This window comes from Acomys minous (assembly GCF_964271855.1).
Source record: "Acomys minous genome assembly, chromosome: 10".
Lineage (NCBI taxonomy): Eukaryota > Metazoa > Chordata > Mammalia > Rodentia > Muridae > Acomys > Acomys minous.
Window position 1 is genome coordinate 108,607,567 of NC_140491.1, and position 21,743 is coordinate 108,629,309.

Sequence of the window (21,743 nt, forward strand, 5' to 3'; positions counted from 1 at the left end):
TCAAACCACAACCAGCAAGCAGAGAAAGTGAACTTGAAATGGCACAAGTCTTCAAGCTTTTAAAGCCTATCCCAAAGCTGGCGTGGTGGCACACACCTTTAATCCCAGCACTTGGGAGGCAGAGGCAAGCAGATCTCTGTGAGTTCAAGGCCAGCCTGGAGAGTACATAGTGAGTCCCAGGACTACCAGAGCTACAAGTGAGATCCTGTTTCAAAAACAAACAAAACAAAAAACTTGCTCCCAGTGACATATTTCCTTCAGCAAGGCCACACCTCATAAGCCTCCCCAAACAGGGCTACTAATTTAAGAAAAAACATTCAAACACAAGAGAATATGGGGGTATCTTCTGCAAGCCACCAACCACAGCTTCCTCTGCACACCTGCACATATTCCTATCTTGAATAACAGTGTATGTTTCTCTACTCCTGATAAGAATCAAACTGACCATGTATCTTGAGTATGAAGATTAGAAGGGCCTTCCTGGCTTGAGCTGGTTTTGGGTAAGGCAAACCTATGTCCTCTGGTAACCTATCAGCATCTTATGCCTATGCATAATTGGTTGTACATATACATAAAATCAGATACATTATGGGAACAGCCATGTTCAGTAAGAGAAATATCATATAACCTCACCCACTAATCAAAATAGAAAACCAAACCAGCCCCTCCTTCCCTGAGATCTCAGTGTCTTTAGCTTCTATGGCTTGTTATCCACCTTGACGGTATACCTCTTTAATATAAACTGTTCCTTTACTACAGATAAAATTGTTTCTTTTGTAAATTGTTATGAGCCCTTATTTTTATTCTTTTGCTAAAAGGTCAAGGACCTGAAAGCACCAGGACAAGGCCCCAGGCACTGGTGACATTACCACTGGCTGCATTTTGTGGCAGCAGGTGTAATTTGCACACTGCATTTACCCTGAGTGGAAACACTCCTTTAGAAAGGAGTCCATTCTGCATTTCCTTTCCTACACAGAAGGGTGCCACCTCTGCACACCCGTGCCTCACTGGTGACGGGAAGGCCCTGTTGCACTTTGAGAGCACACAACCAAACACACGGAGAAGTCACAGAAGGTTCATTTGTGTTTGAAGAACTGACTTCACAAGCACCAGCCACAAATGGTCTGACTGTGTCAGTTACCTAGAAATTTCGGATTTAAAAAACATTTCTTCCAGGCATCTTTAGAGTACAGTTGTAGGTAACTATGTTCTCTAGGTCTTGTGTGTTTGCATGTACACTTATCAAAGTTGAAATCCTAGGAATAAGGGGAATTATTCTGTATTTTCACAAAGTAACAGGCATCAAACTAAGTTTTACAGGTGTAGGACTCAAAAAACTACTTTTAATACTAACTAGTGACTATCTTTCCTTGAGTAAGTCAAGAAAACATGAATTTGAAATTTCAAAGCGTCCCTAATTTACTGAAATTTAGAGAAAATCTTTTCATTACAGAAAAACAAACACATCTTGGAGCTTCAGTGGGTTCGTTTCCTGCTCCCTGCAGGACAGTCAGTATCAAGCTGTGGACCTCTCCTTCATGCAGGAATGTTGTTTCTGCTAGATAATAGCCTGTTAACACACAAAAGCATTTTGTCTAATAAAACAACAGGCACGCATCAAAGTGCTTTACTCTTTAACATTCTAAGAACCTTTAGCATACTGCTGAAAAACAGTATGGCTTAATGGCTTAAGGACAGGGCCCAAACCCAGTCGTGGATGGCCAACACAAAACCAAGTCAATGGTGTTTTGTCTGAGCTTAAAAAACAAAAACAAAAGCTTACAAGTCTTTTGCTTATATATTATGGTTTCCATTTGTTTTTATAGAATTTCTGTGTGAATGGGTGTTGGTCTGAATCTGTTTCTTCTCTTTTTTGAGACAGGGTTTCTCTGTGTACCCTTGGCTGTCCTGGACTCACTCTGTAGAACAGACCTGCCTCTGCCTTCCCGAGGGCTAGGACTGAAAGCCATACCTGGCTTCTTGTGCTTTTTCTTTGGCTTCCCTTTTCTGTTTGTTTTCTCCTATTCTGGTTTGTTTTTACCATTAATATTTTTAGGTATGTTTTCCAATTGAAAGAAAGGGTGTAGATTTGTGGTTGAGTGAGGTGGGGGAGGGAGGGTGGGTCTTAGGCGGGGGCTAGGGGAGGAAATTAGAATATATTGTATAAAATATTTTCAATAAAAATGTAAAATTAAAAGAAAAATGTAGTACTTTTGAACTGTAATAAAATGAGGTATGCGTGTACATCGGCTTGTTGCCACAAGATGTGCTGTGTTGTGTACTCCCACACTGGCAGAGAGGGTATATTCAAACTAGCTCAACAATTCGTTGCATATCCTCAGTCTGGTTCAGATGGACAGCTATTTTTAAAATGCCACCCCAAATGCTGTGAATTGCTCCAAGTTTTCACTCTGTACTTACCTCGTAACTGTTTTCCAACAATTTCCTGCATCCTCTTTAGAATGCAAGCTCCAGGAAGGCAGAGATATTTGGTTTGGGATATTGGACAATGTTAAGAATGCTCAGAACACTGACACCTAGGGGTACTAGGTATTTACTTAATGAAAACCTTGTAGGAAAGAAAAGAGGTCAGTGAGGTACAGGGATGATTGGGGAGCAGTCTAGGGCTTGCAGGCAGTTTTTGAGGACTTAAGCTTTGAGTGAAAAGGGGATCCAATCTAGGATATAGGGGGGCTGTGACAAATCTTTAGAGTACCACTCTGGCTGCCCTACTAGGGATGAGCTACAGTAAGCAGGGATAGAAGGCAAGAGGCATGCGGCAACAACAATCTGAGAACCACGAGGGCATGGGTCAGGCCTCAAGCAGTGTAAATGTGGAGACACAGCTGCAAGTTGGGTTCTTTCGAAGGGAGAACAAACAGCGTTTCATGTTGGGTAGGGTACAGGTGTGAGGATGAAGACTCAATGGTGAGGAAATTGTTTTGGCTTAAGCAGCTGGAAGAACTGTGCTGTTACCAACTGATGAAAGCCGAAGAGCAGAAGGTGGCCAGTTACTTCAGTGCTGGACATGGACAAGGTGCTGTCTAGGGTAAAGTTTGGGTGGTGTCCCGGCGGGGGCATACAGAATAAAAAGGTCACTCATTGCCCGTGAGGGGAATCCAAAGTGGACCAAGAACAGAACAGAAGCCATGCCTGTCAGGTCACGGGCCTTCCAAGGGAAGGGTGTGGTACAGACACGGAAAGAATCCCAGGCTCTTCTCAGGGAGTTAGATGCCCTGACATGGGGAAAAAATCAGCAGGTATTACACTTTGTGAAAGACAGATTAAAAACAAGCAAATTATAAACATAATTTAAAGATAGAATTTATTCTCTGATGGTTTAGTCATGCAAACTGTACATAAAAGAAAATAGTACAGTTTGTGTAACATTGCAAATATAAGGACTCAAAATGCTAGGTACAGAAGTAGTGTGACATCCTGGAATTCAAAATGTAATTTTTGTGTGTGTTTATACAACTAATAATGATTTTTATTTGCTGAGTACATACTGATTTACAGCAAGTGCTTTGTCAATTTTGTTACGTTCGTTAACCGTTACATGACTTCTCACATCTATGTACGTCTACTTTACAGTTGGCAAGAATCTGTTACAAAGAACCGAAGCTTGCACAAATCGGAAGATGAAAGAAAAGTATTGAGAGGGTGCAAAGAGTGAGACATGGAGGCTTTACCAACCTTATCCATCTACAACAAAAAGAGCTTGTCTGGAGAATTCATGTTTTGTGCCTTTGAGACCAACTCTGTAGCATCATTATGACAAAAGCATAAAGCATGATTAAAGCTGATTATTTTAAATATGAGATCAGATCAAAGTAATAGAAGTAGAATCTGCAACCAAACTGCTCTCATTTTTAATAAGCCAAGTAATAAAATGCCTATTATTGTCATACTTAAAAGTCCTGAAATGTCGTTTATATAGTTTGCATGTTTCCTAGTCTGGAACTCAGGCAGGTGGGATGGGGACTCCCCTGAACTCTCCAGGGTATTCCATACAGGCTTTGGAAATGTCAGTCTCATTGGAAGATGGCACCGAGACCCTAGTGATCGTGTAGTGTGGATGCAGAACAGACTACACAACTTAGTATAAACACATTACAGGTATTTACAGAATGGAATCCTGCTTAAACGCCAGAAGTTGCTACTGGGTAGGACTCATAACTATTTTACAAGGTTTTCTTACACACATCTACTACTTTTTTTAAAATTTTTATGTTTAACAATTTAGTCTATTTAAAATATTGTACTGTTTTTTTTTTTAACATAACTGCAGAATAAAAATAGATAATGGCACATTAGAAAACTCAGTATTCCACAGATGACCGGATAATGAGCAAAGTTTAACTACAATCATCTCATCAGAACAAGCTACATCATGGAATGTTAGTTATCCAAGCCTGCACAGTAATGGCATCTGAAACTGCAGTCATCTATTGCCAGCATCACACTGAAGGCATCGTTAGACATTCAAGCAAATATCGCTGGCATAAACTAGTGGAAGATGCACACACACGCGCACACACACACACACACACACACACACATACACACTCATTCAGTCACATTCCCACAATATAATTACAATGTTCTAAAGATAGATACTGATTTTTTTCCACGAGAAACATTATCAAAATTGGCTACTAAAAGATGACAGTGCTTTCACAAGAATAAGTACAAGTTAGCTCGCAAGTACAAGTACGACAATGGGGAAACAGTCTTTAAAATTTCTAAGTCATAATTTTAGGCTTTTCTGGCAACCACATCACACCTCATTATGCATAAACTTCTTACTTTGTTACCTGAAATCTGTAAAACAAAACAAAAACCACACACAACAACAGAAACCAAACAAAAACAAATCCCAAATGACAAGAGCAAATTAAAAAATTACTAGTCTGATAACCCTGTACCATACATTAGATAATTTCATAGTTTCCAGCCTCAAGCACACAGGTTTAAAATACTGAATTTAAGACTTAAAAAATCAAGTCAGTTTTGAAATGCTCAAGATTCTAAAACTTTTGTTTACTTAATCTTAAAAACATTGCAGGGCGATGAATGACTTTTATTAGTCTAAGAATGTGCACAAAGCACTATATGTCTTACCATACTTTCACTCACTTAAAAAAAGTGTTTCTAATATTTTTCCTTTTGCATAATGTGCAAAATAAAAGGCAAAAAGATAAAAGGAACTTTCTGTCATTCTCTTCCCTAGTGCCTTACAACTTTGTTCACATTACAAAGTCAATAGGGATTCTACAGAACTTTGGTATAAATGATAACAAGACCACCACAGCTCAGGGGGAGGGGTGGGCAAAGAAATGGAAGTGGAAGAGTGGTTTGTTAACACCCCCATTTATTAAAACATCACTGACTCAAAGTGAAATAAACCACAATCAATTATGATACAATTTACACATTGAGTACAGAAAAATCAATAAATCTAACTATATATATATATATAAAGAAAAATCAGTCTTCCAGAGACTAAGAACTTACTCAGTCTGATCATCAACTGCTGCTACACCAACTCTAGACCCAAATTTAACTTCAAGTACAAAAAAGAAAAAAAATTTACAACCACAGATTTCGCATAAATGCAAACTGGTCTTTCCTTGATTTCCCTTCAAAGTCACTAATCAGTATCTAAAGCTGCCGCACTGCAGGTCTTTAATCAACTTCCTGAGGGCTGTGACTGGGAGGAAGGAGCCATGACAATCTGTGAAAGTGCAGGCTCCGTGCTCTGGTCTGCCATCTGGGTGAGGACTGAAGTGGCCACAGCTTCCGCCTTTGATGTTGAACTGACTCCATTGGATGTGCTGACAGAGCTGTGCTGGATCGCTTCTGTATGTGGACTGCTTGGCACGGAAAGGTCTTCTGAACTGTCGTCTTTATCAGCAGCTGAGTCGTAAAAAGAAAAATATAAGTACTGACAAAAAAACATTATTGAGAGGAGTCTGGAAGGTGCTTTACAGTATTTGTTACGCAGGACAAGCTGTACAACTGAAATAAACTGAATAGTGGCTGTAGTCAGGAAGTAGGCAACTGTGTCTGTCAAAGGCCAACAAAGGCACGGCTACATAGCATGAGACCTTCCTGTACATACTTGCTAAATATGGTCAAGGAAAATGAAGCCGAGCAGGTGTGGTGTGATGCACTTCAGGCCAGCACTCAGGAGGTAGAAGCAGGCAGATCCTCTGAGTTCAAGGCCAAATCTGAGCTATATAATGAGAATCTGTCAAAAAATAAATAAATACACAAACCAACCAAAAAGGAGGCAGGATGAGGTAGTGGCAACACAACTATCATCTCAGGACTCTGCAGAGGCAGAGGCAGAAGGACTTGCAAGTCTGAGGACGACCTGGGCCACACAGAAGACGACAACGGTAGGCCTTTGGACTACACCTGCGCACAGTAGAACCAAGCATGTGCTGAGCAGCATATCTAACAAAACCAGTCTACTGGCCTACCTGTCACCCTCATTAAAAGATAAAAAATAATTTATAACTACATACATAAAACAAATGAATCTTACACACAAATTGTATTTTCAACCAGTCCCTTTGCATTTACCAAAACTGTACTATTTCTGCCTGAATTTCCACGTACTGCAGTCATACATGATTACATCACCTAAGTCTAATGATGCACACAAATGAGAAAAAGTAACATTCAAAGACTAAATGTCACCAGCTGTTAGAGCTATACAAATTAATCGGGATTCAAATATATATCCATATAAGACTTAAGATACTGAAACTGAAGAGACATTCAGGAAAGCCAGTCTAAGTATTTGTAGAAACAAATTTACAGTATTTAGATTTGAGCAACAAATCTTTTTTATTTTATCTCTTTATTTTAGACTAGAGTTTTACTCAACAGAGACAAATCTCTGCTAACCCTGCAAGCTCCAGGTCTAATGAACAGAAGCCCTCGTCAGCCCTCTGGTCCACTGAGAACACAGTTACTGACACTGCTCTTCCCTCTTCCTAGTCCTTTAATCTGCTCCTTATATTTCCACATTTATCACAGTGGCAAATAATCCCTAAATGATAGAGCTTAATTTTGTTTGCTGCTATACAATGTAAAACACCACCAGAGCAAATACATTCTCGTCATTTTTCCTTCCTTCTTTTAGGTTTTTAGGTTTTGCGACAGGCTCTGCGTGTGCAGGTGATGGGTGGTGGTACACTCACTGCAGGTGTCCTGCTTCAGCCGCCAGGTGTGTGGATCACAGGTGTGTGGTGACACGCCCGATCTGGGGGCTGGGGAAATGCTCAAGTGGTTAAGAACACTGGCTGCTTTTCCAAAGGACTGGGGTTCAATCCCCAGCACCCACATGGTAGCTCACAACAGTCTGTAACTCTAATTCCAGGGAATTTGACACCCTCACACCAATGCACATAAAATAAAATAAAAATTTAAAAAGTTTTAGTTAAGTGTTTAGAAGGCTTTCTAGTAGATGTGAGAATGCAGAGCAGCCTACTGGTCAGATGGCCAGTGCTACTGACAATGAACCTTATGGAACAATTACCTCATCATTTGTTACGTAGAGGGTGGACAGTGAGCACCTTGTGGAGGGAGACATACCTGGCAAGTATAAACAAAATTCCCCATTTTGAGTATTTTCTGAAATAGTCATTTTTATAGGATTTATACACTAGCCTCAAATCCATGTATTTTAAAAAATACAAAAACAAACAAACACACAAAACCAGAAAAGCAGATTTTAAAATATATTGGTGAGATGAAATTCTATCTTTTCCATAATGTACTGTAAGTACAAAAAAATGTTTCCCTGAGTCAAATCTGACCTCAAACTACAATTAAAAAACAAAAACAAGGGGCTGGGCGTGGTGGCGCAAGCCTTTAATCCCAGCACTTGGGAGCCAGAGGCAGGTGGATCACTGTGAGTTCGAGGCCAGCCTGATCTACAAAGGGAGTCCAGGACAGCCAAGACTACACAGAGAAACTCTGTCTCAAAGCAAAACAAAAACAAACAAAACAAAAACAAAAAAGAGAACAAAACAAAAACCAACCAACCAACCAAACAAAACAAAACAAAGAATTGTCTTTCTTTCTTTTTTGGTTTTTCAAAACAGGGTTTCTCTTTGTAACTCTGGCTATCCTGGAATTCTGTAGACCAGACTGGCCTTGAACTCACACTGATCTGCCTCTCCGAGTGCTGGGATTACAGGTGTCCGCCACCACACCTGGCTACAACTAGAAATCTTAAAAGAATATATGAATCAGAAAGAATTCTTTAAATAACAATGAATATTTTGTAATATATTTATAATTCTATTCTTCTGACAATGTAACAGTCATGTTTAAAGAAACCACTGGCAATGACAGATCAAATGGAGAGAATACTAAAAAGCTGTTATTTATTTCACTACTGTTCTCTGTCTGAATGTTAGGTTCTAGACAGACATCAGTTCTCAAACACAGGGAGGCTGATTTACCAATAAGAAAATATAGAGCTGGGCGTGGTGGCACACGCCTTTAATCCCAGCACTCAAGAGGGAGAGGCAGGAGGATTGCTGTGAGTTCAAGGACAGCCTGGTCTACAAAGTGAATCCAGAACAGCCAAGGCTACACAGAGAAACTCTGTCTTGAAAAACCAATAAATAAAAAATACGTAGGAGAGAATGACTCAATATGAAATGATAAAGGAGTATTTATCTACAGATCCACAGAAGTGGCCAAAGTATATCTTTAGGCAGTACAAAGAAATATCAGTTATAAATTAGGTAATTATAATTTGTGTATATAAAATATCTTTGCAATGAATTATACCTGCACTTATGTCTAGCTCTAGGAGCTCAGGGGAGAAAATGACCAAAATAATGAAACAGTAGGAAGACCCACGTGCTGCCCTCAGAGAACTTCCAGCTTCTAAAGGACATCAGACGTCTGAAGAGTCAACCCCTCTCCCTCTCCATGTGCCTGAGTACATGTGTGTGTGGAAGGCAGGAAACATTTTTTAGGAGCTGGCTCTCTCCTTCCAACTTGTGAAAACAGAGCGTCCTTTCTTGTTTGTTCTATGTACTAGCTGGCTTGTGAGCTTCCAGATGGTTCTCCTGCCTCTTTCTATAGAGGCTTAACAACGCATCCCACTTTTTAAATGTAGATCCAGGCTGCCAGGTTTGAACAGCACAGGTGTTGCTGCTAAGCTGTCTTGTAAGCCTGGCAACCCAATTCTTTACAGAGTTTCCTGCCTATGTTCATATATATACTCAATAAGCGTTCCCTCCATTTACGATTACACAGATAATACCATTTTAATTGTATATGCTCATATTTAGAGGATATGAATTCATGCCAATAAGATCATTAACATATGTATTACAAGTGCATTGTGATTTTTTTCAATCAGGTTTCATATTATTTAGCAACCAGAGCGGTCAATATTCAGTCTGCCCACACTGAGGGGTTTCCTAGGGTATGGTCCTAGGGTGTGGTCCTAGGGTGTGGTCCTAGGGTGTGGTACAAAACTTTCAGTACTGCCACTCTAGCCTAAAAGATTTGTAGTGAATAAGTTTCATTAAATATTTAACAATTTTTAGCTGGTAGTACAGCTTACCACCACTGATTCTGTGTGCTACATTCAGAGTATGAAATTTGTTGCTTCAAAATTTATTTGCCTAATCTCTACTGGTACCTTGACTAGTGACAGAAATCAGACTTATCTCAAAATTTAAAATAGAATTTTAAGATGGACATGGTGGCACATGCCTTAAGTCTTAGCCTTTGGGAGGCAGAGGCAGGGGAATTTCTAAGCTGGAGGCTAGCCTGGTCTACAGAGTGAGTTACAGGGAAGCCAGGGCTACACAGAGAAACCCCATATCAAAAACAAAACCTCAATAAATAAAAAAGAAATTTAAATTCTCAACTAATTATCTAAATGACTAATTTAACTATCTTCCAAACAAAAATCTCTAATTTCTTGCATTTTTTACAAGTGAAGAGAAAGTCTGCTTACTAAGAACTTATGAATGTAGGTTTTCAGCCATTATACTCAACAACACATGCACTGGCAGTTCTATATGCTTAATATTATATGAAACAATCATTAATGGTTTGCATATATTGCCTATATAATTAAAATAGTTGGGATTATCTAGTCAGTAATAAAAGATTTTAAAACTGTAGATTATTCTTAATTACATACAATGTAACAGTTAATTTCCTTCTAATTTTACAAAACCATTCATTAACTTCCTTTTAAATTATCAAATCCAAGGCAGCTTTCTTGTTGAATAAAATCATGTATGCATAACGCTGAACTCAGGAGCAACTATAGGAGAGTAAGCGGTTAAGTCAGATGGGAACCCTAACGGCCTCATCCACACAACAATCACTGTTAATACAAGTCTCAAACATATTCCTGTATGGTTCCAATTTACTCCACAATATGTTTCACTGTCCTGTCAAAATGACTAGATATCAAATAACAGATTTATATGCTCAAAACAGACAGAAATCAGTATACTAAATATACATGGCAGTTGAGAGTAGCGATGTCTACTGAATCTTTTAAATTAAAAAATATTGCTCATTTTGATGAAACTGCTTACAACTGACTACAAGTAAAGATGGTAGCCATTAAGTTTTATTGTAAGTACCTGAGGAACTGTTTGCATCCAAAACAAACTGTTTCCTTCTTTTAAATTACTGACATTGGCAAATTAAAATGAAGTGGATACATATGGTTGAAACAATCTTCACATTTACAAATATCCTGAAATATCACTAAATCATAAAAACAAAAGGCCACAGGCTATGTATTATGAATGTTGCCTAATGTAGCCCCAGCTCTGCTGTTTGTTACAAATTTGTGTGTGAAGGACAAAATTGGCCATTTACTCGGGAGTAACAGCTGGTTCCAACACTGTGCATCTTGTCAAGAAAGACATCAGAGAGAGGAACATGCACAATTCACCTCTACAGAGCTGGAAACAAAAGAATCTCATCTTAGGAGGGGAAAACACTTAGAAGGAAATTTATAAGCAAATAATTTCAATACAGCTCTGTTTTAGCATTTTCATGACTAACATAACAGTGCCATATGAAAGCTCACAATCACACAAATACTGTCCAATGCTGACATCTAAAAAAGAACAATAGGATATGATACTATAAATGGACAGGATATAGTTTGAAGATAGTTGATTAAAAAATTCTAATCAGAGCTGGGCATGGTGGCGCACGCCTTTAATCCCAGCACTCGGGAGGCAGAGGCAGGTGGATCTCTGTGAGCTCGAGGACAGCCTGGTCTACGAAGGGAGTCCAGGACAGCCAAGGCTACACAGAGAAACCCTGTCTTGAAACAAACAAACAAACAAACAAAGAACCTCATCATTACTAAAGGGGTGTGTGTGTGTGTGCGCGAGTGTGAGTGCGTGTGCGTGTGCGTGTGTGTGTGTGTGTGTGTGCGCGCGCGCACGCGCGGAGAGCAGGAAAGGTAAAACTATTTGGCTTTCTTAATCCAAGCCGAAGTGTGCAACTCTGTGAAGATAAATGATCACTGACAGTAAACTGCGTATTTCAAAATGTGTAGCTGACAAACCTGCGAGATCCATACTAATGCCTAAAAGAAAAGCTAGAAAGAGCAAAACTTTTCTTCCCACCCCAGATTATAATAATGCAAAAAAATCCGATATTCAATCTTAAGTACTAGAACTGCAACCTGCCCTCCCCCGCCCCCGTTAGCCCTGCTCACTCAGCAGTCTGTCACTGTGTAGCCTACAGCTGTAGGTAATGGAACATTACTCACTGTGATAGCCAGACTTCTTCTGCATGGCAGTCACAGGGCAATCTTTATGAGCCAGAAGAAGCTGTTTCAGCTGTGCCACTTCGTTTCTCAGCAGGGTGACTTCACTCTGGAGAAGAAACAACTCATATGGCCTTACCAGCATTCTATTAAACAGATTTGCTATTTAAAGAAAGGGATGCTTGGCCTAAGGTGTAACTGGATCTCTCTCTAGTAGCACTGTAAGGGACATATGCTGTTTAAATAAATTTAATCACTATAGATCAGTTTTATGTTTTAGCATTTATATAAAAGTTTTTTAGTTTAAAAAACTACAATTATATGAACACCGTAACTGGGTAGCCTTGTTATATGCTCTTTCGATTACTTGAAAACTTGAAAATGTCAATAATTAGAATGAATTTTCACTGATTCCATTCACCTTTTAAAAATGAAAAATTCATCCTGGAAATGCAATTAATAAGCAAGCTTATAGTTTAGAAACAAAGAAATTACATTTAAGATTACATTTACATTAAATTACATTTAAGAATTACTTAAGGCCGGGCGGTGGTGGTGCACACCTTTAATCCCAGCACTTGGGAGGCAGAGGCAGGCGGATCGCTTTGAGTTCGAGGCCAGCCTGGTCTACAAAGTGAGTTCAGGACAGTCTAGGTTAAACAGAGAAACCCTGTCTCAAATAAATAAATAAATAAATAAATAAATAAATAAATAAATATAAAAAAATAGAGTCATGGAAGGGGTATATTTTGGGTTTGGAGGGAGGAAAGGGGAAAGAAAAATGTAAATAAATTGTAATCTCAAAAAATTTAAAAAAGATTTTATTAAAAACAACAAAAAGATAGATTTAAATCACTGTTAACATGAATATCTGAAAATGTAAGTAATAAATATTCTAATAGCAAAGAATAGTTTTGTGGTCTATACATAAATTAGTATGTATGTTTTGTTTTATTTAAAAGAGAAAATTAATTTTAAGAAATTATGGAAATTTGAGTAAATTCATTTGTTAGAATGATAATGATAATATTTCTTACTAATTATTAGTATATTTGGAGTTCATGTTGTTTAGTATAAGTCTTTTTTTAATTAGTCTTTTTTACTAATTACTAAAGTTAGATGGTTAAAAATAAGTTTTGTAAAAGATAATCTATTTGCCCTAAAATAGCCAAATCAATATGCAAAATGCAATAAAGGCATTTAAGATGTTGTCCTCACATATGAAAACTTGTTATGAAATATATTTTGGGTACTATATAGGATGGTAAAAAAACAGTTTTCTAAGCCTTTAAAGAATTCTATTTGTGGCACCTTTACAGATCCATTTAGGAAGCAGGTGTCCCTTTTACTGTAAGCTGTGTTTCTATAGGAAGACTCTCCTTAACCCTGTAAATGGGTAACTCAACAGGCTGATCTAACCACGTGTTCACAACACCAGCTATTTCGAAAGCCGAGGCAGGAAGATCTTGAGTCTGAAGCAAGTCTGGGCAATTTAGCTCCCTAAGCTAAAGTTCCAAAATAATTAAGGCAACACTAGTGGTAGTGAGGCCCCAATCTCAATTTCTATTTCCACTGCTTAAAAAAAAGGGGACATATTAATAAACAACTACAATATATTAAAATTAAACTCTAGTTAATTGCTGGTGCAAAAGATACATTTGGAGAATAGTCATAATACCAAAAGCAAAATGATGAAAATAGGAAAAAGAAAAAAGAAAGAAAGAAAGAAAGAATAAAAGGAGCTGGGCGCACGCCTTTAGTCCCAGCACTCCAGAGGCAGAGGCAGGCAGATTGCTGTGAGGCCAGCCTGGTCTACAAAGTGAGTCCAGGACAACCAAGGCTACATAGAGAAACCCTGTCTTGGAGGGGGGAAAAAATAAAAAAATAAAAAAGGAAGGAAGAAGGAGGAGAGAGGGAAGGAAACACAGTTGGTACTACCTGATACTTTTATTGGAAATCTTACCAAAGACTTCGATGGGAAAAGAAGCCTTAAAATCTTTTTATCGCATGCGGTCCCAAGAAATGTATTTGAGGTATATGGGAGGGCAATACGAAATAATTTGTCTGCCACTGGCCAAATTATAGCTGTTCTGTGGATTATTAGAATCCTTCAGTTTCAAAAACTGTCTATTTGGCACCTTTTACAAGCATTATATTGAGTTAAAATAAAAAAGGACAAGAAGGGAAAAAAACAAAACAAAACAAAAAACCAGAAAGATAATTATAATCCAAAGAAGAAATGTAAAAACTGCCACTGAAACAACTTTAAGGTTAATATAAAACAACAACTCCACAAAAACCCCCAAATAATGGTATATTTAAATTTTGTGAACTTTGTAAAGTTCAAGCAAGGTAATTATGGTGTTTGTATGCCACACAAATAACATTTACATGTAAAATTTCTCATCGTACCAGTGCTGAAAGTTCGGTATTACTTCCTGTCAGCATTCACAAGGATTAGGAAACCATGGTGTATCAGAGTCCACATATACGCGGTACACATCCTGTCCTAATGGACAAACTATGTTCCTGGCCAGGTGGTGGTGGAGCACACCTTTAACCCCAGAAGGCAGAGGCAGGTGGATCTCTGAGTTTAAGGCCAGACTGGTCTACAGAGTTTGAGGACAGCCAGGGCTACACAGAGAAAGCCTGTCTTGACCCCACAACACAACACAACACAACATACACACATACACACCCAGACAAAACAAAACAGACAAACGAACAAAAAAACCCAAAACACTGTTCCTAACTAATAGAAGTAAACGTGTTTACGCTCATACCTGCAACTGGCCATTTAGTGAGCTCAAGTCTTCTGCTTTCTTTTCTAAGGACTGAACCCAGACTTTCCTTTTTTGTCGGCATCTCGAAGCTGCTGCTCTATTTCGTTCTAGAAACTTCCTCCTTTTCTCGTCAGGATCTTCATTAGCTGCTCTTCTTCGACGGCCACTTGTATTTTGGGTCTGTGGAGTTGTGTGAGCTGGAGAAGCCTGTGACAACATGCAGATAAACTTGTCACCTGAGTGTATAGTGAGTAAATCAACTCACTATGATTTGATGGGGAGTGCATGAAGGGGAGTACTGCCAAGTTTATGCTGTAAACCTTCATGACATCAGCACTCTGGAACAACAGAGAACCACCCGGTGGCTGATTCCCTTTTAAACAATCAAGGTATGTGATAGTGACATGCTCAGTGTGAACATCTTCCTTAAGGTATGTGTATTTTTTACTGTCTTGTTAAAAGAATTCTGCTATATTCATAGATTGATGCCTTGTTCAGCCATCATCAGAGAGGCTTCCTCCTGTCACAGATGAGAACACATACAGAAACCTACAACCAGACAGTAAAAAAAAGCTTGTGGCCGGGCGTGGTGGCACATGCCTTTAATCCCAGCACTGGGGAGGCAGAGGCAGGTGGATCTCTGTGAGTTCGAGGCCAGCCTGGTCTACAAAGTGAGTCCAGGGCAGCCAAGGCTACACAGAGAAACCCTGTCTCAAAAAACCAAAGGGTGGGGGCGGAGGGAGAGTATGTGTATTTTGTTAAACTAATTTTACAAATGTTCCTTTTTAAACAGATTTTATATCATTCAAGTCTTTGAAAACTACTCACTGTAAGTTTATAACTACTTTTTTCCAATTCTATTATTTTGAAATTATTTTTACAATAATAGTTCTTTTTCAGGTAAGGAGAACCCACAGAAGTCCTGACTTTCACTAATGAACCAGCTTGGTTCTCTTTGTTCAGTCCAGGGCATAAGTCAGACTGTGAGGTGTATATGACTATTCAATGTTAGGTACTCTCAGTCTTAAAAATCCCAAATGGTACCACAGAATATGGCAGTTTGGTAGACAAATAAAGAAACAAAACTTCTGGATATGATGCTGACGAAAGAACTTCTGATTACCAGCATGTGACCCAAAAGATAATCTTGAAAAATTATTTTACCCACTATTAAGTATATTTTAAAATGTCATGACCAGATAAAATGTGTATTTACAAACCTAAGCTCAAGATGGGCTCTGTAGACAAATCATCAAAGTATTCTTACCCTTAAGATATAAAATAACCATTTAACCCTTTTGTACAAACAACTAGTACTAAAACTTATACAGCACTAGGATTGGATACAGGCTCAGTAGAAGGGACGTTATTTAGCTTGTTTGAAGTACTGGATTCAATTTTTATCAACATGAAACAAGTATCAAATCAAGATGGTTATATCTCTACTATAGTCACAAGCGTACAGACTGTAAGCATATGAAGCAGTCACATCAGTCACACTGCATTTCCCTTTTTAAGGCTGTCCAGAGGGGGGAATGATGAGTGCAGCACACGTACCGGAGTTTCTGTAGTGGAGGTGGCTGGCTGCTGCAAGGACTGTGGGCGAGAGTCTTCTGACTGAGTCCTGACCAATCCACTGCCATGGCCTTTTACAGCATCACCGTTGGTAACTGGAGGGTGCTGCTGGGTCAAAGCAGCTTTTAATCTCTGAAATGCAAACACCATCTTAAAAAACGGTTCCCGTGTTACATGCAAATCTAACTCCCAGCATATTCTTTGAGTAACCTAAATGTTGACAGTGTTTGTCAAGGAACACACGAATACGTGTGGCTTCACAGTTGTTTTTATTTATTTTACTTCAGTGGAGGACAGTAAACATCAGTGTGAAGAGCTGGGACTATGGAAAGCTTCTCCAACACTGTCTGGTACAGATGTAGGATGTGATACCTTGTTGTACTGTTGAGAAGACCTAAATAATGAAAACACAGTATCTGAACAGAGCCCACCCTGTTCAACTATAGAGGTGCAGCGTAACCGTCTCGTGGTTTCGCCGACCCGCTGCGACCCTATGCCCTTACCCTTTACCAGGCTCTGCCCAGATTCTAACAATCAATTCTCTTCTTTTAGCTTTGGATCTATTTGATCTCTTGTTTTCAGATTCTTAGTATTTACCAGGATCATAACCTGATGTTCCACTTTTAAATGTATTTTTACTTATTTTTGTGTGTACATGTCATGCACTCAGAGGACAACTTTTGGAACCAGCTCTCCCCTTCCGCCATGGATTCTAGAGTTGAAAGCACTCTGAACTAAGGGGCCTTCATAGCAATCTGATGCTGCACTTTTTAGGCTACTGTGAGAATCTGTCATACTGAATAACTTAAAATTTAAATCTATGGTCCTTCCCCTCCCTAGTACGACAGACTACCTCCCCACCTTTTAGGATTTACTTATTTTATGTGTATGTGTGAGTGTCTGTCTGTCTGTACATAGTGTTGTGTGCCTGGTACCCATGAAGGACAGAAGAGGGCACTGGATCCTATGGAATGCAGGTACAGGTGGCAGGTTGTGAGGCACCATGTGGGTGATGTAAACCAATCCAGGTCCTCTGGAAGATCTACTTTATTTTGCTAATAACTGAATTACACTTCATGACAGATCCAGTATTTGAGTGATGCCTTAGATATTATTGATACATTTGTTTATAATGTACAACTTGAGCTGGGCGTGGCAGTATATTCCTTTAATCCTATCATTGGGGAGAAGAGAAAGTTAAATCTTTGAGTTCAAGGCCAGCCGATTCTTCACTGAGGGTTCCAGGTCAGCCAGCGCTACAGCCTAACTCCCACTCGCTCATCAGTCATACACACACACCAAGGACAAGAAAAAAGACTGAGGGAATGAACATTGAATTACATTTACCCTATAACTGGTTGCATGTAATCATTTTATCTACCAAGCAAATAAACTCTTTAAGAGCAGAGGTTGTCTTATATATTTCTCTGTATTTTTTTTTTTTAAAAGCAACCAGTTCATTGATTAATAGAAACATGCTTAATGAGGGGACTTCAGTGACTAAAAGACCTGAATTATCACTGACATTGTTCTTAGTAACCGAGTCAGAGATATTTTTATTACCCACCCATCCACCCATCTATTCATCCATCCATCCCTCCACCTACCCACCCACCCATGCAAGTACTACAAAATGAACCCAGGGCTTTGTGAAGGACACGCAACCATTCTGTCACTGAGCCACACCTCGGCCTGTACACTTTCTTAAGAGACTTAGGTATGCATCTGAAGAAGAGTTATCTATCCACGTGTGGATCTGTTGGTGTTGAAGAGTCATGTTGTAGTTGATCTAGGGCTTTCCAAAATTACTAGATGTAAATGGAACCGTGTGGAATGTTAAATGTTACACAGGTCACTGGCAACCATTACTCACTGCTTTCTCTGAGGATCCAAGCATAGTTTAGTTTATATAAATTTTTATTTTCCAAAGTACTTGGGGATCATCTGAAACGCTGATGTGACCCAACCATCTTATACATGAATGATGCGCAAGACCACAGGATCCAGGTGTGATCACTGGTTCCTTCTTTTCCCCTTTTAAGCCATTTAGAGTAACAACATTAGTACCAAACACACAAAAATAAGACTAATAACAGACAGGATAATGCTGAATGGGTGGATTAAAACAAATTAGACGACTAACCAAATTAGTTACTGATTAGAATCAGGAAGATGTAGGAAATGTTGAAGAACTGAAGGCAGAAAGATAAGAGCCATAAAATAGCATTGTAGGTCATGTCATAAAAACAGAACAGAGGAGAGTTTGGGGAGATGGTCAATCTTCAGATTTATGCCTTTCATCATCAAAATACAAAGATTACCACCTAATCTATACTGGAGCTTCATTTCTAGATATATATAAGATGTATAATGTTGAGGTTGAGCTTAGCAAAATTTCTGTCGGCAAAACATTGTAGAATTTAAAAGAATTTAGTTTTATAGTCAATAGCTTAACTCAGGATTAATGAAATAAAGTAACTACACATAGGGGAGTCTGAAGCACATAAATGTCACTCTCTTGAACAACAGTTAGTAGGGCAAGTTACTACCACACAGAGCACTTACAGCAGCATCAGTATTCATCCTTATCACCAGTTGACTGCCCTAGGGTACACAGTGCTCATCCAGTGAGGAAGCACTGATGTTTGCTCCATGCTGTTACATTGATTACAATGGGTTTGACTTATAAAGTGTGCCACTGGGTATAAACTACAAGAAAGGGACTTAAGGGTTAATTAACATGGCTCTAAATCACTAATTCTTAAAATTACACAAAGGTATATGTAAGCTTAAAAAAAAAAAAAAGACTAGATTAAGCAGGATGATCAGAGTAGTCCGTAAACCTTCACACACTGACATAAGGATATCTAAAATTAAATAAGATTTAAAGGGTCTATAATCTCCAACATGTGCAATAAAAACAGGATATAGTTTTATTTTGAAGGCAAAGGTATTCATTGTCTCAAAGAATAAAACATATTTCTAAGACACAAACAAATGTGTTTGTGTCTAGAGTTAATTTTTCATGATATAAGTTTCAACTGCTATACTGAAAGTTTTTTCCCCCCTTAGAGACAGATTATGCCAATTAATTAAAGGACAAATAGTTTGTTGTACTGACCCATCTTATACACTCATTTTTCAGAATTATTTGCTTTAAAAAATTGTTATTTATGTTCTATGTTTATGCAGCACCTGAAAATAAATGTTATCCCATCTGTCAGAAAACTCGGTGGGAACACACTACTCCATCACAGTTCAAAGAAGAGGATAATGTGCTCTAGGAGCAATTTATGAACAAGTCGGATCCATATTTCATATGTGGCACAGAAGCTCGTCAGAGTGATAACCCTCCTTCTCCTGGGTGGTATCCTACCATCTGCTGCTGTATTACTTATCTTTATTTTGCAACTAATTAACAGCATAATCTTCTAAATTCAGCAAGTTAATTATCATTATTGTGGTCTTTGCAGCATCATCAGTCCTCATGAAGTCTTGTCTTCCTACCCCTAGAGAACCCATGAAAATGAAGTCGGCAGGGAGAGGGTCTGTTTCTTTGGTGTGGGCTCATTAGGTGTTTGCTGATTAGCTCCGCATGCAGAGACAGGTCAGAAGAATTCTGCTGAACATGAGGTTCCATGCAGGGCCCAGCTAAGTTAATGTAGGTTTCTGAACATTTGCCAAGATGCCCTCTGTCAGCTTTTAGTAGAAACCCCCTGCAGAAAAACTACTGGCTACCCACTGTGTGCAAAGAGTTCCTTGGTTTGTCACACAAGTCTTAAAGAAATCACTCTGGAGGAACTCACTTTACTAAACCTGAAACAGAACGCTAAGGTGATTAACATCTTACTCAAAAGAGCGGGTTTTTTTTTTCTTTTAAAATTGTAAACATTTAGAAGTTAATTATTAAAAGAATAATATAAAAATTAAGTATATACTTATTGAGAAATCCCTTAAGCCTAAATTTCATGAAACCTAGTGTAATTTTGTAGAAATTCACAGATCTTGGGAATTCTTTTACAGTGGTAAAAAGTACTAGATAAACTTTGATATTTGTGAGTTTTTACTTATTTCTGTATCACATTTTTAGTTTTCCAAAGACCTGAAAGTTCCTTAAAACATTTTTTAAGCTTAAGTTGCAAATTTCAGTAGGAAAACAAATGATCTGAATTTTATATTTGTAGTAGACACAAACACATATTATCTACCTGTAAGCAGTGGGTATCGGAAAATTAGAAAATTAAAGCATACGTGGCCATCTTTAAATTCAAAGTCAAATTTCTCAACTGTAGTTTATATGGATCTCAATCTTGTCATTGCTCTTCAACCATTTTTAGTTAGAATTTAACATCATGTCAGCAGAACTGAAACTGCTCACTATACAGAATCAGACTGCAGTACAAGTTCTTGAGAGACATGTAACTCAAACAGGATGCTTTAAGAAGCTCAGATAGGGGCTCGACAGACGGCTCAGCAGACAAGAGCACCGGCTGCTCTTCTGAAGGACCAGAATTCAGTTCCCAACACCTAAATAGTTGACTCGCAATGGTCTGTACCTCTAGTTCCAGAAGACCCTATATCCTCTTCTGCTCTCTTTGGGCACTGCACACATGGTACATAATCTCTTATGCAGGCAAAACACATATACATATAAAACATAAATACATCTTAAAAGAAGTTTCAGAGCCAGGCATGTGGAGCACACTTTTAACCCCAGCACCTAGAAGGCAGAGGCAGGTGGATCTCTGCGTACAAAGCCAGCCTGGTCCAAAAAGTGAGTTCCATGACAGCTCGGGCTACACAGAGGAAGAAACCCTATCTCAAAAAAAAAAAAAAAAAAAAAAAAAAGGACATTCAGATGGCTTAAAGCCAGTGTCATTACTATACTAAGACTTTTGGAGTTTTGGTTTCTTAAGAAAACAAACAAACAAACCCACAGAAGTATTATAAGAATACGTTTTTGTTTTAATCCCAAGTGTGGGGATTTGGGGCTGCTTCACTGTAGGTGACTATGATTTTGACTTGAGCTCCGGCAGAAGGGTAATTTTGCTAGCTGCAGACAGTTTCTGTGCCGGATGATGTTTGAAATCCTGGAGACTTTTCAGAGGGTATGTGAATGATAGGGCCCACGAGGCAGGCTGTGCTGCTGCGTGGTGCTTCTGGTCGTAGTAGTATGCAAAGAAAGAGAAGAAATTAGATACCCTAGCTGTGAAGACCAAACTTGACACCCTTATCAGTGGGAAGCAGTCTAACAAAAATGTTGCCCACCTTCCCTCCTCTCCTTTTTTCTCTCCTGTGTAGTGATAGGGGGTTGAGAGGGTGGAAAAAGAGTGGAGAAAAGTAGAAGAAAAACCCACAAAGTAGCAAAGTCTGGTACCAGCTACCAAACAACAAAGCAAAATCCAACTACAGAAGTGAAAGGGAAATTAAATTTAAGTAGGAGCTACAGGTAGGTAGAGTCAGGATTACTTAAAGCATTACATAGATCTAGGCATATGAGTGGGAACTCATACATTTGAAAAGCACTGTTCAGTCTCTGATGCAGGAAATCACTTATTTACAATTAAGATGCTTCTGTATACTCTGACAGG

General features: G+C 38.7%; 1 protein-coding gene across 4 annotated transcripts in view; it reads right to left on the minus strand.

Moving 5' to 3' along the window:
• Positions 1–3,308: 3,308 nt before the first annotated feature.
• The window catches only part of ATF2 (activating transcription factor 2), a 79,265-nt gene continuing 60,830 nt past the window's right edge, over positions 3,309–21,743 (minus strand). For all 4 annotated transcript variants that reach the window (XM_084797982.1, XM_084797983.1, XM_084797980.1 and 1 more), the window contains 4 exons: positions 16,135–16,284; positions 14,578–14,784; positions 11,798–11,903; positions 3,309–5,919 (listed from right to left, as the gene is read on the minus strand). In XM_084797982.1, the coding sequence (XP_084654108.1) occupies positions 5,693–5,919; positions 11,798–11,903; positions 14,578–14,784; positions 16,135–16,284 (690 nt within the window). In that variant the 3' untranslated portion in view covers positions 3,309–5,692. The remainder of the gene's footprint in view (positions 5,920–11,797; positions 11,904–14,577; positions 14,785–16,134; positions 16,285–21,743) is intronic.